Consider the following 17,254-nt stretch of genomic DNA (forward strand, 5'->3'; position numbering starts at 1 on the left):
ATAAAAGAACAAAAAGACAATAAACAAAACAACAAAAGACAAAGGATTAATGAAAAGGTGACTGAAAAGGAAGGTCTTAAGATCTTTCTTAAAGACTTTAGTTGATGGTGAATCCCTAATTGTTTTGAGTAATCTGTTGCACAAACAACTATGTGTTTAACCCCAGGCATGTACATGTAAAAAATAACACACATAGGCTAATTGCTATCTCATTGCCTTTGTCAATTACTAACTGGGTGAGGGTTTCCACAGATAATGGTTTTTAGGAGGCTTAGGCTTGGCTATAGAGCACCTGACATCTTTTACTACTGTTTTTATGAAGCCATCCTCTGTAGGGTGTGGGATCATTGAATGCTGTAGATTCCCATGTCAGTGGGAGTAATCAAAGGGTTGGAACCTGATATATGCTTGATATGTACATGGCTTAGTTAGTACACTTCGGCGGGAAGACAGGCAAGCAATGTTGAGCAGATGCTTTGCAATGCCTCCAGCCTGCTGACTACTTGTCCATTCTAGAGCTGGCCTTTAATTGTTAACCACTTCCAGCCGGGGGCTCCAGTACCGGAGCCATAGGCCTTATAATTTGGGGCCGGGGACTCCGAAATCAGAACTTTACTATAAAAAAGAAAAAAGTTGCTGGGCGTTTCTTAAAAGGTTTGGGGCTGTCAGTTAAAAAGTTTAGGCCATCATTGGCCGGTGAATTGTGACTTTTTTTATAGCCGGGGTTACCGAACTTATTTTATAGCCGGGGTGACCGAACTTATTTTATAGCCGGGATGACCGAACTTCTCAAAGCCTGGAATAAAAGTACGAGCTCCTGAGAGCTGCCGGGCACTGCCAATCATTCCCTGTATTCTTCAGCGCAGAGCGCTGCAATTAGCGGAGGTAATCCGTGTATTGTTTTGCAGAGCGCATTTGTTCGCGCTGCCGGGCACTCATAGGGGATTATTGCTGCACTGCACCGAAGACAAAGCGCGGGCTGTGCGGGCTCAGTTATGCACCTGCGCCCCATGAATGACCCGGCCCGGGCGCTGCTGGCCCTTGCCACGTTGACTGACAGGGCACGGCCCTCGCTGTTTGAGAATAAAAATGCCATGCAGTGTTCACGTGTGTTCATATTGGGTATCATGTTATTTAGAGCACAGACAACATGGCTGAAGTGATATCCGGAGAGTCCAGTTCTTCCAGCGAAAGCGAGTTTAATCTGAGTTCAGATGAAGTTTCTTTGTCTTTTTCATCACCGCCGTCACCTGCTCAAGTACAGTCAAGTACAGAAATTGACAGTGATGTACCCTTGGCGGTATATGCCAAGCGCAAGAGACAGTCCCGTACACAGACCGCGGCGTCGACCAGCAGCAGTGCCGCACCATTCCGGTGGACAGATGAAGACAGTACACCGGTGAAGTACAGCTTCACCGGTAATGGTGGTGCCGTCGATCCCCACCTGCATCGCAGCTCGACCTGCAGTGAAGCCTTTGAACTGTTTTTTGACAACGTTCTCAACAACAACCTGTATGCCGTGCAGAGGCCCGCTACGACATCGGCGCACATGCGATCATGGACCGATCTGAACACTACAGAACTAAAGGCCTTTCTGGGCCTTTGCATAATGACGGGCATTGCGAAGCACCCCACCCTTCATAGCTTCTGGTCCACCGACCCACTTCTGAAGATGAGCCTATTCCCGTCCGTCATGCCCCGAGATCGCTTCCTTGCCATCCTGCAGTCCCTGCACTTCAACGATAACACCGCCATGCCAGATGACTGCACCGACCGCCTCTTCAAAGTGCGCCCAGTCGTCGACCATCTTACTCAGAAGTTTGCCACTGTCTACGTTCCTCAACGGAACATTTCCGTCGACGACTCCCTGCTGAAGTTTTACGGGCCTCTCCACTTTGCTACCTACAACCCCAGAAAGAGGGCCCGCTTCAGCATCAACATGTACAAGTTGTGCCAGAGCACCAGGAGTGCCGCCAGGTACTGCTACAACTTCAAAATCTACACCGGCCAAAGTAAAGGAGACCTCCCAGCAACTACACAAGTGGTGATGTACCTGGTACAAGGGCTACAACCTTGTCCTCGACCGGGCCTTCAGCAGTCCCGCTTTGTTTCGACGACTTCACAACCAGAAGTTCAACGTCGTCGGCACCGTCATGGGGAACAGAAAAGGGATGCCGAAAGACCTGCAGTCCATCAAGCTGAAGCGGGGCGAAACAGCGTCCTGGTCGGCCGACCTGGGTGTCAGCGGTTCTCTCCTGGCCTTGGTGTGGTGAGACAAGCGCAACATCCGTATGCTGTCCACCATGCATACGGCAGACATCCGTGGAACCGGCAAGCAAGACAGCACAGGGCAGGAAAAGCAGAAACCGACCTGTGTCATCGAGTACAACGCCCTAATGGGGGGCATTGACGAGAGCGACCAACTAGCCGCAAATCATCGAGCAACTCGTAAGTCCCTCAAGTGGTACAAGAAGCTCTTCTTCTACCTGCTCAACTTGACGCTGGTGAACAGCTACGCCGTGTACCTGGCGGTTGGTCGCCGCCTCTCCTTCCTTGACCACTGCTTGAGTCTTGTCCGTGAGCTGCTGTTCGACGAGCCCTTGCCCGAGTACCGCCTTCCGCACGATACTCCACCATTCACCAACTCCCGCTTTGTCGGTCAACATTTCCCTGTGGACTTTGAGAGGACCAGCTATGGCGACTTCCACTACCGGCGGTGTGTCCTCTGCGCTTCCCATGGTCTGCGAAAGAAGACACACTTTGAGTGCAACACGTGCCACCAGCCCCTCTGTGTCGCCCCCTGCTTCAAGGAGTACCATACTGTCCAATAATTGACACTTTGAACATTTATTTTCATGGACATTTTCATTGACATTATATTTTGTGTTTTTCATGTGTGTTTTAAATTGATGCCCACTTATCTAATGTAAAACAATATGTCATTTACTGGTGGTTTTACTAGGTGGTCATAGTTTCAACCTTTGAAAAAAATGACAAAAAAGACAAAGTTTCTGGAAGGTACTGCTTTGAGGATGTTGTATTTTCATCTCTTAAAAAAGTGGCACATTTCCTTATAATGGTTTTACTAGGTGGTCATGTTTTCAACCTTTGAAAAAAAGTGACAAAAAGACAAAGTTTCTGGGAAGTACTGCTATGAGGATGTTGTATTTTCATCTCTTAAAAAAGTGGCACATTTCCTTATAATGGTTTTACTAGGTGGTCATGTTTTCAACCTTTGAAAAGAATGACAAAAAAGACAAAGTTTCTGGAAAGTACTTTTTATTCCTTGCACCGGTGTTTGATTTTTATTTGATTAGAAAGAGTGGAAATTTATTTTACTACTTTTATGAGTTCAACTACTTCAATGAGAAAAGAAAACACAAGAGAAATGACAAGAAGAACATAAGAGAAAAAGAAGTTCCCCCTTAAGTATTTGTCTGTGTGTGTATTTCTATGTGTACTTTATTTTATTGGTTTCTAAATTTTACTTGAAATTGTTTGGGAAATAAAGTTTGGGAAGGGAAATATCTTACACTATGGGAGGGAAAATGAACAAGTTGGGAGATAAAATATGAGAGTGGTTTGGGGGATATAAGTTTTGTAGATGGGAAAATATATAACAGAAAAAAAGCCCAATAGCTTCAAAAAATAACAAAAGTTACACGCAGCAGCGCCACGAAAAAGACACACTTTTAGACCCCTTTTTTTACAGCATGCATTTATTTGTCCATCATTGCCCGCACTCACTGAACAGTTGACAAAGCCCAGTGCACGTGCACAGCTTCCCATTCACTCAAGCCCAGTGCACGTGCACAGCTTCCCATTCACTCACCGCATATTACACGCTGAGGTCTTGACCGTCAATCGCTCCGCATAGCAACACGGCAGCATAGCAACGCACTGGGCCAAGGCCCGGAACAAACGAGCCCTTATGTAACGCACACAATGGGGGCTCTATACAGAGCGGGCGACGTGGCCGCAAAACTGAAGGGTCAATGGAAGTTGCTTGTGAGGGCTAGACTCACCACGGGACACCCATTTTATGGGGTTTAGGCTTTCAGAAAAAAAGATATGAATTTTTGAAGATTTTTAAAAAACGAAAATATGAAAAAAAAAACGCCCGGCAGCGCATGTAACAGTTAAAAAAAGCACCCGGCAGCAATAACACAGGGCTCTGCAGGTATGACGTTAAGTCTTTAAGGGCCGGCGACCACTTAGACCCGGTTTGAAAAGGGCCCCCCGGTAAGCTCGTCCTGTTGCAAAAACACCTTTCATATTGGCCTGGCTACCGGCCTGGGATGCTCAATCTGGGATGCTGGGATCTGAAACTTCTCCATCCTGGGGTCCATTGTTTGCAAGTACTAGTACATGTAATCTATCCCAGAAGGAACCTGCTTGTGGTTTTTAATCCTTCAGCACTATACAATGTTACACTAATCCGCTTAGACCCTTATTCATCTGTGGAAGCATGGTGGGGGAAGCCTTTCATCAGGGACTTTGAAATGCCGATGTGCAGATAGGCCTGATACCGGCCTGGAGTAGCCTGAATACCGGGCAGGCATTATACAGGGTGGGCTACCGGGGGGGCCCTTTTCAAACCGGGTCTAAATGGTCGCTGGCCCTAAGGTATTTGTTGTCTTTCATGCTGATATCCAATTCTAACTCTCCGAACCTCTCCATTCAGTGCATCTGAAATAGTATAGTCTGCAATACTAATATAACAAAATCTTTATAGAATTTGATAGCTTCTTTTAGGCTAAGTTGGTAAAAGGTATTATGCTAGTATCTTTGACTCTTGTTGACTAGTTGTCGGTAATGCTGCAAATTCATATAAATTTTCTTTCTGAAGGTTCGTACCTCCACAACATGATTTCTCATGGTTGACAGTTTGAAGTCAAGATTTTCAAAATTCTCTTCATTGGGCTTCATACTTCTTTGAAGCCATATTTTATGGCAAACAGCTTGAAGCTGAAAGGATGCTGAAAAAGCCATTTTCCCTTGTGTATAGATTTGTACTGACCTCTACCCAATACGCCAAAATCTAGAATAATTGGCAAAACCATGAAACTGACTAGTGCTTCATGAGAGATCCCCACCAAGGAAATAAAACTGGCAATTGTTTTTGTAGAAAACTTAAGCACTCATTAAATCTGTTGAGTGAGTGAAGTGTGTGCAGAAGAGCTTTAAGTTTCTGTTCTGGGGAGCTCTCATTTGGCTTAGTGGCTGACTATGAACCTGTACATATGAAATCAACAAACTGAGCAGAACAACCACCAAAACTTGATTCACTAGAAAAGCAGTAATGTAGTGCACAACACAGGATTCATTATTGAAGATTGGTCCAGTCTAGGTTCTTGCACCCAGATTTTAACTCTTCTGTACAACCTGGACAGATCAAACCTTTGCCTGACCATATTTCTCTTGATTTGATGGCTTGGTAGAAGTGTCTTGTGAATAAACTGGTCAGCAAACCTTACAGTGGGAGAGGAGGATAATAGAATGGTATAGTTAACTGACTTTATAAACTTTACAAAGGTAAAAACACTGCGTTTACCAGGCTCCATTTGTTGCAGAAGAAACTATGTAATATCATTTAAGATAATCTTGGGATTTCAAGCTATTCATGGTGACAGACAACTAAGGTGGACAGCTTGCGGTAGCACCATGCGAGGATACGATCTTTTTTGTGAGTTCTTACTTTGTCCACTTTTTTACTCATTAACCACTTTGTGCCGGGGCATTTTTCAACGTTGAGGATGCTGGGCCGGCATGACTATCATTTTTTCCGTTTTCAAAATCCTTCAACAATTCATCATTCCATTTAACAGTCGTTTATAGCCACACAGAGTAATCTTCAGGCACTACTCTAAGTTGACAGGTGACCTTCATTGACGCCCGAATATTTCAGCCAGGCCTGCAGCCTTGTAAACAGAGCCCAGATTAAAGCACTCATTAAATCTGTTGAGTGAGTGAAGTGTGTGCAGAAGAGCTTTAAGTTTCTGTTCTGGGGAGCTCTCATTTGGCTTAGTGGCTGACTATGAACCTGTACATATGAAATCAACAAACTGAGCAGAACAACCACCAAAACTTGATTCACTAGAAAAGCAGTAATGTAGTGCACAACACAGGATTCATTATTGAAGATTGGTCCAGTCTAGGTTCGGTGCGGTGTTATACAACTGTCTTGTGTTCACGAACCTGGCTCAGTGCACTGCTGACCTCTTTTCAATAGGGGCCAGATTAGCATGCAGTGGTGCTGTGTGGCTCATCGCTGCAGTGGTGGAGAGCTTTTGTCCCCGGTGGTAATCCGCTTGCTCTAAATACCCCAAACCCTTGTATATGGTTACAAAATAATGCTGGATTATCACCACTTTTGAGAGTGAAAAATGCTGGTAATGCCCAGCAGCGTAGTCTTTTGTTCGGAGTACGGTCTTTTGTTACAGGGCCCTGTTTCCTTTGTCCGAGTTCGGAGACCCCAGCCACACATATAAACCATACGGCTCCGATTTCGGAGTCCCCGGCTGGTAGTGGTTAAATACAGTCCCACTCTGTAAACTTCACTGAAAACTATATGTAAGGAGTCTATCAAGAATGTGGCACACATTTTTTTAAAATGGTTATACTCGGACTCACAAAGTGAACAAACTTCCAGACAAATTATTTTCCTAACTCTTGCCACAGCATCTATTATTTATTAATTTGCCAGATACCAAATCTGTTTTGGGCAAGCTGGCATCAGTCATATGGGCTGGTAGGCCCTAAAACATACATCAAACAAACAAAGGACTCCCAGGTCCGACATACATGTACCAGTACATCTATTGTCATTTGGCTTACATGCCAATCACAAATCAATGGGCTCCCAGGCCCCAGGAACAATCATGGAATAATAGAATGATCCATCCAACCTTTTAGGGTCAGCGCTGGTTGTGATATGGAACATACAGCACCCCACCCCCTTGGGTACATAAGAGGGTATGGCTGACCCCTTACAAATTACAGTGTATTATGGCAAACATCAGTGTCAGCAATAATTTCATTGGTACACACATGTACAATGTATCATAACAGTAAAGATGCATGTCACATCTTGTATGTATTAGGAAGTGGCTATCTTTGAATCCTGTTAAAAAATGCCACTCAAACCAAATATTCTTCAAAAAGGCAGGTGCTGGGGTGGTGGTAGGCAAATTGACCCAGCTTGCCCAACAAGCTGTGACAGAATGATCCTCACATAAGAATTTTCCTCCAAAACTAGCATTGCCTGACAGAAGTAATCTGACCCCTTGCCTGATTGGCTAAAACAATGGACTGTGATTGGCTACCAGTTAGTGCACAGTAACTCTGATTGGCCCACTTTATGAATAAGTAGTGCTAGAATCCTCTTCAGAATCCACCTTTTGTGAAACCTTCAATTTTCAAACTGTCATAGCTGCAAGAAAGGGAGGGGGGCAATTGAATGCAAACTGATGCAGATTTGTGGGGATCTGTGGCAGCTTTCTGGAACCATGAATATAGCAGTGCAGATTTTACAGCATTCTTCCTGTAACCATGAAAAGGTACATGCTTGTGATCCCACCTTATGCATAAAGAGTTGGGATGAGTGTAAAAAAAAACATCTGCTCGGAAGTGTGTCAGCTATCTAGGGAAGTGCACATAGGACTGTGAGCCTATATCTAATACAGTAAGATTCTTCAAACCTTGCAAAATACATGCATTGTGACAGACCCTCTTAATTTCATCCAAACCATAAGCTTTCCAATGGGTATCTGGAGGAGGTTCATTACATGACCAGCAGAAACTGGGCTAAAATTAAACTTAAGTTGGGTATAATCCTTGTCAACTTCCAAATATCAAAACCATTTCAATCAAGGAATCAAAAGGTCATCTTGCTTCTACCCAACATTTGATCCTCATCGTGAGTTGTGTTGGCAAGATGTTGGGCTTATATGGCACTTTGTCATAGTTGAAGACATTCCTCTGTCATCCACTTGGCCTTCTTTGACAACACTTCCAGCATTTTAATGGGGTTATAGATATTGCACAATTCCAGAAATACCGATGTGAAGAAACTTGATGCCTAGTTAGGATCTTCAGCAAATGTTAGCAACTTACTTGCATCAGGCAATAGCCCTGAATGCATAATACATTTCATACAAGTGAGTGAAGAGACTACAGAATCTCACACTACTGGGTGAGACCGTTTTTTGTGTTCCGTTTCAAGACGCGATTGAGGCACATGCCAACCACACTGATGCACAAATTGGCCCAGCCTGGACAAAACACTACAAGGCATGTGACATCTGAGTGTCACTCTGGGACACCACTGTACAATGTACTGCAGAGGGTGTACTGCAGTGGATCACAGTTGAGCAGTACATTTCAAAAAGCTTGGGAAATATACACAGGTAGACATTGTTCGGATGAGTGCTCTCTAGTACTGATCACCAGCTTCTCCCTGTCATTATTTTACAGTCATGTAAAGGGAGTTTCTTCCAGGTTTGTTTGTTTTTTCTTTTATTTCCACACATCACAAAAAGTCAAGTAACACAGTTACTTACAAAATGCATAAGAGATGATGAATGGCCACTTCCAAGCCAAAAGTAGGTACGTGGTGTTGATAAAAATACACACTTTGTAACACATTGTTTATTTCCGTCATTTGCTCAATTATTCGCTCCCTCCTTTTGCTTTTTAATTTTTTGTTGCTTGTTTTACATACAAGTCCTTGGTAATAATAATTAGTAATAACTGATTGATCCATTCATTTATATAATAGATGGGGACTGTTAATTTGGACAATAATACCTACAAGAGCAGTGAGGATATGGATACAAAAATTCTGATTTACTTGTCTAACAACATTGCTGCCATCCAAGCTGATAATGGGGACTCTTCTGATGAAGATGCAGAAGAAAATCATGGTAGGTATTCACAGGTATTACTTTCAGTATCAAACCTCCAGGCAGATTCTGTGCTATATCTAGTGTGTATATACAATACAGACACATTTCAATATCATGTTACATGATTTTTATTCACGCTATTTTAATCACTGTAATTTGATGTAGTGCCCTTTGAATTCTATCTTAGTTGTTCCATATGCTGACATAGGCACAGCAAAATGTATTGTAAACATAATCTGCCACCCTTGCCATATTATATTGAAAACATTGCTTTCAGACTTTTTACTAAAGCAGTAAATTTTGTTTTATATAACTTCAGTGAGAGTCACCAACAACCTTTACTCAGCGAGATGGAACAGTTCAATACACAGTGAAGAAATGCATGTACATGACAAGAGTTTATCACATGAGGTTGCCAACAAGCCTTTTGCAAGATAAATTTGAATAAATCTGGTACACTGAGTTCTTTAAGTTCACATAGACATAATTTAAATTCTCCATACTAAAGAGACAGTTGCTATAGCTCGTGATGGGGGCAAGTTTTTGCTTAGTTACATAAGAGATGCTTTGCAGCATTAATACACTGTTTGCACTTGATAACAAAGGAACCAGCCCATTTCAGAGATGGTGGCCACTATGCAAAAGCTTGCCCCAAATCACAAGGTTTAGCAATAGTGTCTTTAGTCTGGGAAATTCAAATTGTTATGTTTTTGTGCAGTTAGATAACTCAGTATACCAGATTTTATTCAAATTTAACTCGCAAAAGGCTTGTTGTCTGCACTTATTATGAAGTAATGTTTAAGCCTCAAGGAGCACTGCTGACTCTGGCTTTCCTGGCAGCCAATATCCCATTGTACATGTTATTATTATGCACTTTATGTTGTCCGTTTCTGTTCATCCAATAGTGCATTCACTATCAATTACAGGATAATTATGAGAGATCTTTTTCTTCATGAGAAAAAATAAATGATTTTTTAGGTATTTGTTTAACTTTTCAGTGACCAAAATGTATTCAGCAGTACCAAAAAGGGAACTAAAGTACATGTACAAAAGCTTTTTAAAACACTGTTTCGTTGTAAAGGGTTTAAATATACACAAGATTTAGACCTCTATCATGGACAGTGTCCCACTTTGTGTCGTGGTGTCCAACATTCTTTTGACTGAAATACCAAAGCAACCAGTTTGGTCAAGTTATTGAATTTAACTCCTACCATTCCATTAAAAAGAACATTAGGAATTTACATACTTAAAAAACTACAGGCCTTGGCCTAACTATTCTGTTAGGTCAAGGCCTTTTATGTGGTTTGATATAGCACGTATAGTGCTCGTACACATGGTTTACATGTAGCTGGACTTTACTATGGTGATGTTAAAGACAAGTGACCATTCTCTTTAATAGTGTATTGAATGGTGTTAGTATTGAATGGGATGCAAAAAGACAAAAATAAGTGTATAAATTATTAAACTCAAGGTATCCGTTGAATGCATTAGGGGAAAACCAAGCTGCAGAGTCCTTGTCATTGAGTGTGAGTGGTGGAAGTGGACAGATGCCATGGCCAGCACATGTAGGCACTGAGGAACATGAAATATATGCAGAACGTAACAACCAAGACGGATCAGGGTCAGATTGGGACTGGGATGATGAGCAAGAGGTAACTTTTTTTTTGACAGAACTTCATTTGCAATGCCTATTTAACAAATCTCTCAAATCAATACATAGATTATTTTCTAGTAGTTTTCAGTGTTTTGTATGGTTTCACTAATATCGCTGTTTTACATGCACTCCACAAACATATAACAAGGCAGACTAAAAACATTAGATCATTAAGTCCCTGTTCATGTACACTTGCTTGTGCATTTTATTTTGATGCACAGTATGTGCATTTTCATTGAGAGGAAGTTTGGCAAAATTTTTTTTATTTAATTTCAAATGAATACATCACTGTTTGCCTTTCTTTCTGGTTTTATCTATCAATCATACTCAGACTCAAATGAGCTAAAGGCAAGCTGTTCTTCTTTTTAAGCTGATGCGGCGGCCAAGGAAGGCTTTATTGCATACCAGACACTGATCATAATGGCAATCCAGTTTAAGGTCATAAATTGAATGCAAGCTCAGGTTCCTAAATTATAGCATTTAATGGGCACACCAGACCTGAACTATGGGCAACCAGACCCAAACCACAAGCACCATGCCCGAGGAAAGCATACAAGAGAAAACTTTTGAGGTTGTCTTCCCAATGATATTGAACATATAAGTCCCATGCACCTAACCACACATTCATGACAATAGTGCACCTGAATACCCATTGTAAGGGAATGTTGCACATTCAGTCAGAATATATTTAATTTTAATAAAGAAAACATGATATTAAATGCACTTGAAACACATTTCAGATGAATTTGGGTACTCCCACTGCTGTTACACGGTCAGTCCGGAGTACGTAAATTTTATCTGATTAACATTTAACAATTGTTGACTGCTGTGATGTGGAATGTGATGTTTTGAACACCTGAGGGACGCATATTTTTTTCCTGCATGATCACTAAAGTTTATGCGCACTTCTTGTAGAAATGTTCCTTGACCATATATCCGTTATAGCGCCTCACTTGACTACAATTGTAAGCACATGGAAAGCGTACACGGAAGTAGGCATTTTGAATAAAGTAGTTACATAGTAAACATCCTCTCCATGATTTCTATCAATTCTACCCAAATATTACATGGTGGCAGCAGTCTAAACACAAACCCACATCATGACTATGCAACTAATGACTCAGCTTCCCCTGCCAAGAAAGTTTGAAGGTGGAAATGGGCCAAACCAGTGTGAATTGTGGCCTAAATGGATCAAGCGTTTTGAACAATAGTTGATCGCCTCCAGACTCAATGCAAAGCCAGAGCAGAAGCAGGTGAGCACACTCCTATATTCTATGGGTGATTGTGCTGATGATACTCTGATTACCCTCAAAATCAACAAGAAATCAGCAACGTATGGTCAAGAAGGCCCTAAATGAGTATTACGAAGGCAGGCGAAATGTGATTGTGGAGAGGGCTCGGTTTAACAAATGTAAACAACTGCTGGGCGAGCCAGTGGATGCCTTCAAGATCTACACAGATTAGCTGGCAACTGCTAATATGGGGAGCTCAGGGAAAGTCTCATCAGGGACAAAATAGTTGGGGGAGTGTTAAATGATAACTGTCTAACACCTTGCAGTTAAAAGTGGAACTGCCACTTGACAAAACAGTCCAACTATATCGCCAGGCTAAGCCTAAAAGGAAAATTGTGACATAGTGAGGGGTGACAGAACACCAACTAGTGTTGATTGGGTCAACAAACGCAAACCTGCTCAGCCTAAACCCTGCAACCAAAAGCTCAAAAGCCACGCCCAGCAGTCACAACAACCCGGACAAAATTCCTCTACGGAACATGCAAATGGTGTGACAGACAACGCCACTCCCGCCTACACTGCCCAGATAAAGACGCAGTGGTGACAACTGCCAGAAAAAAAAAACCACTTCCAGTGACTGGTATGCTGACTGCAAAGCTGCAGTATTGCCAGAAGGAGATCACCGAGCGACTCTACGGCATCCAGAACCGGAGATCTTCATTACTCAGCCAATGAGCATATATCGACCTATTCATCGTGGCAAGAGTCAACGAGGTGAAACAAAGCTCAGCTCCCAACTTCCGAGTAGAATTTCCCGGGTTATTCACTGGCCTGGGAAAACTTTTGACAATGACAACACTCCAGGCAAGCACACAACGACTAACTACTTGACATCTCAACAGCTCATATAGCAAATAAACTTGATTAGATTTTCCACACAAAGGCAACATTTTAAAAATCTCAGACTAGAATGTATTTTTTTGAAGACTGAGAGCAGCCAAGCTGCAAGACCAGTTCTCAGCCTCTTTTACAAGGCGATAGTCGAGAGTATTCTTTTATTGAATATTATTGTTTGGTATACAGCATCTAGGACGGAAGATAAAGAGAAACTAGAAAGAATTGCAAAGTAAGCCAGCAAAATGATCAGTGAACACAGACAACTAAATGAAGCATGTATGACCAAAATATTAGAGAAAGTAAAGGAAATCCTATGTAACGATTCGCACCCACTCTTCGACTGTTACCAAATTATACAATCTGGAAAACGATTGAGATCATTGCCCTCCCGAACCTCGAGATTCCTAAAGTCCTTTGTTCCCACCTCAATTTGCACCTGATGAATATTAATGATCATGTTAATTCCTTAATTGGTGAAATTAAATTTTTTTTTTTCAAAATACAAGTGTATTTTTTGTAACAATATGTAACAAATGTAAAAGTGAACAAAGCAAATTTCCTTCTATGCTTGCATATTCGGAGAATAAATACGAAATGAACTGAATTGACTGTCCGCGAACTCCGCCTAGCTTGCGGACAAAATTTGGCCCCTGGCAACCGATCTTCAGTGAGCCCCGCAAGCTCATCTGCATCGTCTTACAATTGGCTTTGTTATGCTAATTTTCCAGGTCTGCTGAATCAGCGAACTAGTGATTACGTGAGGTTTGCGGACTAACTGCCGCTCCAATCTCTTTGTGGCCAATATGTTGGGAGCTCTTGGTTCATAAGACCACTGGCATTTCTGGGCATTTCATGCGGACTTCTCGAACATTCTTTTGACTTCTGTAGCATCCACTCATACTTTGTCGATGGCCCTCTTTCTTCTCTTGAAGCCCTGTGTTTCTTTTGCTTTGAAGCTGTAAAAAACCACTTTCTTATATTTAATTGAGTTTAAGATTGACGTAATTTTTCCCATGCGCTTTGAGAGAATGATACAGGTTGGAAAATTTAATAATGGGGAGGAAAGAAAGTTTGATAGTAGAACTTCACTGGCGTTCTAAAGTATAGTGGCGGAAGCTTTCTGCAAAATGTAGGTACATGTATTAAAAACGTTGCTTTCTACTGTGATGAATTTTGTTAACACTGCGCTATCCAGGCGTTTCTTACCCATTTAATTATCATTGAATTCATTTTAAGTTTGGCTTTGTTTCTTGTACAGTATGTTTTATTATAATTCCACCATGGGCTTATACAGGTATGTATTTCTTTAGTCATTATTTCCTTTAGCCGTAAATATCGGGTTGTCTGAAAATAATTGCACTAAAGGTTATTTGAGGTTGTCTGATTTGACCGTAATTCCCAGCCTACATTACCCCATAAACAAATGTGTCAGGCTCTGCAATCTAGGTGCAGTCTGTTGCTTAACCAGTGATACTTGGCGACCTTGGGTAGAAGACATGATTTTGCCATAGTCACAGGGATTTGAAGCCAACAATGACTGCGAGCAAAATTTTATTTTTCAACAACGTGGACCTTACGGGATGCGCAGACTTCCAATGATGTCTTGTTCCCGTACCAATACTCATCCTGTACAGATTGTCATGTACAGATCACAGGGGAGCTGACTACAAAGCAACAATGTGGAGGAAGAATGCGCTGTGCAGTATTTCACAAGCTGGTACATGCAAAGCTCGGTGCAGTACAGGGGCTAGCTTTAGCATTAAAAGTGCCCCCGCAGTATCTGTTGAAAAAGTAGGCAGTTTGGCCCCTAAAAGTGGTGAGACTGTGTAAACCTTTGCCAAGTTCAACTCCCTGGGTCTTTGGACTTTCATCAGAGTAGTAAAAAACACAGTTGAAAACATGGTCCTAAGTGCCTGAGAATGTTGAGAGTTGCCACATGAGCAATGGCTGAAAGCCGAGTTAAGAAATATCACTTTTGGGGGGGTAATCTTGTTTTGTGGGAATAATGAAAAAGTAACTGGTTAACCCACACAGAATGAAAAGAAACTGAAAGATTAGGGACCGGAAAATAATTAAATGTGTGTTTCAGATACTTCAGAGATGTTGGTATGCATTAGAGGCCCTAAACATATTGCTGACAATTACTTTGACAATACTGTTGCCAGGCAACCTCTGAAACCCTGCCCCTTTGAGAAGCCATTTGATCACTCGTGGCGTACGTTCCTGACAAAAGTCACCTAATAATAAAAATGAACCCCTCCAGCCCGGTCCCTTGGATAAGTCTCACTGGTCTATGCAAACGTGACAAGCTGCAAGCGCCCAGTTCCCACTGTCCTCTCTTGGCAATGAGCTGTCAATGGCTATGCTGCCGATCTCAATACAGTATATCCACAAAAAGGCCAAACAAAACGTGCATGGCACAAAATTAGGTTCTGCATGATTACTGGTGCCATTATTAGGCCTAGTCTGACTAGGCTCCAGTTTTGAAAATGATTACACTACCAAGTTTCAGTTCAGTGGTTTTTCTGATAGCATTAAAAATTAGAAAACTTCACGTTAGGTACAAGGCAAAATGGCGTGGCAAAATGAAGTTGTCTGGCCTTTATGGGTTGCATTTTTTTTATACAGTACCCATGTCACCAATGGCAATTCCATATTTAAAATCCAGCGTTATCGTACACGTACATTTGTGAGAGTTGCTTCTGTCTTGGACTTGGTCGCAGTAAGTACTTGTTCATTACATCACAACGGTTTTCATGGAAGAATTATTGATCCCCTATAAAAGCTTCAATCAATATGTTTACTGTCTATCACAAAAAATTATAAGAGCCACAAATGTATTTTATTAAAAAAAAAACACACAAAATCAATCTCTGAAGGTTTAATAGACAACAGACAAAAGAAATAAACAATTTTCAGAAAGGAGCAATTGCTCCTTTCTAAAAAGCTCCAAATGAGAGTTGTCGATAATTACATAATAAACACCCTACTCATTTCTGTTGATTTCAAGGGTTGCAATGAATTACACAAATATTTCTTTAAGGGATCTTTGCAGAAAACATACCACTAAATACACAATCCAGCGTTAATCTGGACACGAGTTTCCATGTCTGATTTATTTGCGGCTGGTGAGTTTTAGCCACTCTCGAATTTTCCTCTGCTCTGCTCTCCCATCAGGGTGTTGTTTTTCTTCACTCTTGTTTGGTATATTTCTGGCATTTCTGCAGCAAATTAAGCAAATTTGGCAAAATGTTTTCTTATTTTGAAGAATAGAAATCTTCATGTACACATGCACAAGTAGCTCTTTGAGCAAGGGTTTACACCACCAAATTAGAATGGGGCGCCCTCACGGGGAGTGGACGGCTTTTTAATTTCTCACATTTTTTTATTATTTTTAATCCTTAACAATCACGTTTTTACTGGCATTTCACAGCAGATTTTTTATTATCCTGTGTTTTATAGTGTTTGTAGAACATTGTGTGCATGATTTTGATGTCCCTTTTTGAGGTTTGATTGGACATTTTTTACTTTGATTTTTATTTGGATCGTGAGTTGGAACAACGCGGTAATTGTGAAATGGTCACCATGCATGTCAATGTTAAGGATCGATGACGATGTCGGCTTGTCTTTTCATCAACTTTCTTCTTATTTGTATTACTTGGGAGCTTCAAACTGCTCATCTGCAAACAAGGAAATAAAACAAATTTCTTTAATTTGCCCAGAGTGTGAGGTTGTACATTTTGAGGATTCATTTTGTTCACCTGATGAACTTGATCTTGAAAAATCCTTCGAAAATTTATCGGACAGAATAAGTGTTGATGGACATGATGAACCAAGGTGTGTAAGTAAACTGGTTAAAACTGAAAAAGTCGAGGATAAACCCAACAGAAAGCCTTGTTTCATCAAACAAAAAAATGCAAAAACACTGGACCCCCTTTAGCTCCACCTGTGTCTGCAAATTCAATAAACAGGATTAAGGCCATGAACAGCTCAATGAAGGTGGCGATTCTAAATTGTAGAAGTATTTTATCGACACCGAAAACCCAGATGTGCTTATTGGTACTGAAAGCTGGCTTGATGAGTCAATTCAATGTTCTAAAATGTTACCAGCAAATTTTAGAGTGCTTTGCCGAGATAGACCAGATAGAAAGGGTGGTGAACTGTTTATCGCTGTGAGAGAGACATTACCAGTAATCGAAAGGGTTGATGTCCATGTTGACATGGTTGAAGACAGTGAGATCTTATGGTGACAGCTTGCCCTTAGTCCAGCTGGTGACGACGTGTTTATTGATGCCTATTATCATAGACCCAATTTAGCTAACAAATACACTTTAAATGGGCTAAATGATAGCCTTACCAAGATATTTTAAACTCTGAACTTCCCGTTTGTAATTCGGGGTGGAGACTACTTTGACGTACCTGGTTTGTCATGGAGTCCTGAGGAAACAACGCATCCTTATGGCTGTCTACAGTCTTAAATTACGGAGATAGCTGATGACTACCACTTAGAACAGAAGGTTGGCTTCACCACTCGAACGGATCCAGTCTCTGGTGCTGGGAATGTC

General features: G+C 41.5%; 1 protein-coding gene across 6 annotated transcripts in view; it reads left to right on the top strand.

Moving 5' to 3' along the window:
* The window catches only part of LOC110989242 (uncharacterized), a 515,163-nt gene that overhangs the window by 474,886 nt on the left and 23,023 nt on the right, over positions 1-17,254 (top strand). For all 6 annotated transcript variants that reach the window (XM_087138534.1, XM_087138530.1, XM_087138531.1 and 3 more), the window contains 2 exons: positions 8,780-8,924; positions 10,398-10,558. In XM_087138534.1, the coding sequence (XP_086994660.1) occupies positions 8,780-8,924; positions 10,398-10,558 (306 nt within the window). The remainder of the gene's footprint in view (positions 1-8,779; positions 8,925-10,397; positions 10,559-17,254) is intronic.

This window comes from Acanthaster planci, linkage group LG06 (genome assembly GCF_054643075.1).
Source record: "Acanthaster planci isolate LZ-2023a linkage group LG06, COTS_SCS, whole genome shotgun sequence".
NCBI classification, from domain to species: domain Eukaryota; kingdom Metazoa; phylum Echinodermata; class Asteroidea; order Valvatida; family Acanthasteridae; genus Acanthaster; species Acanthaster planci.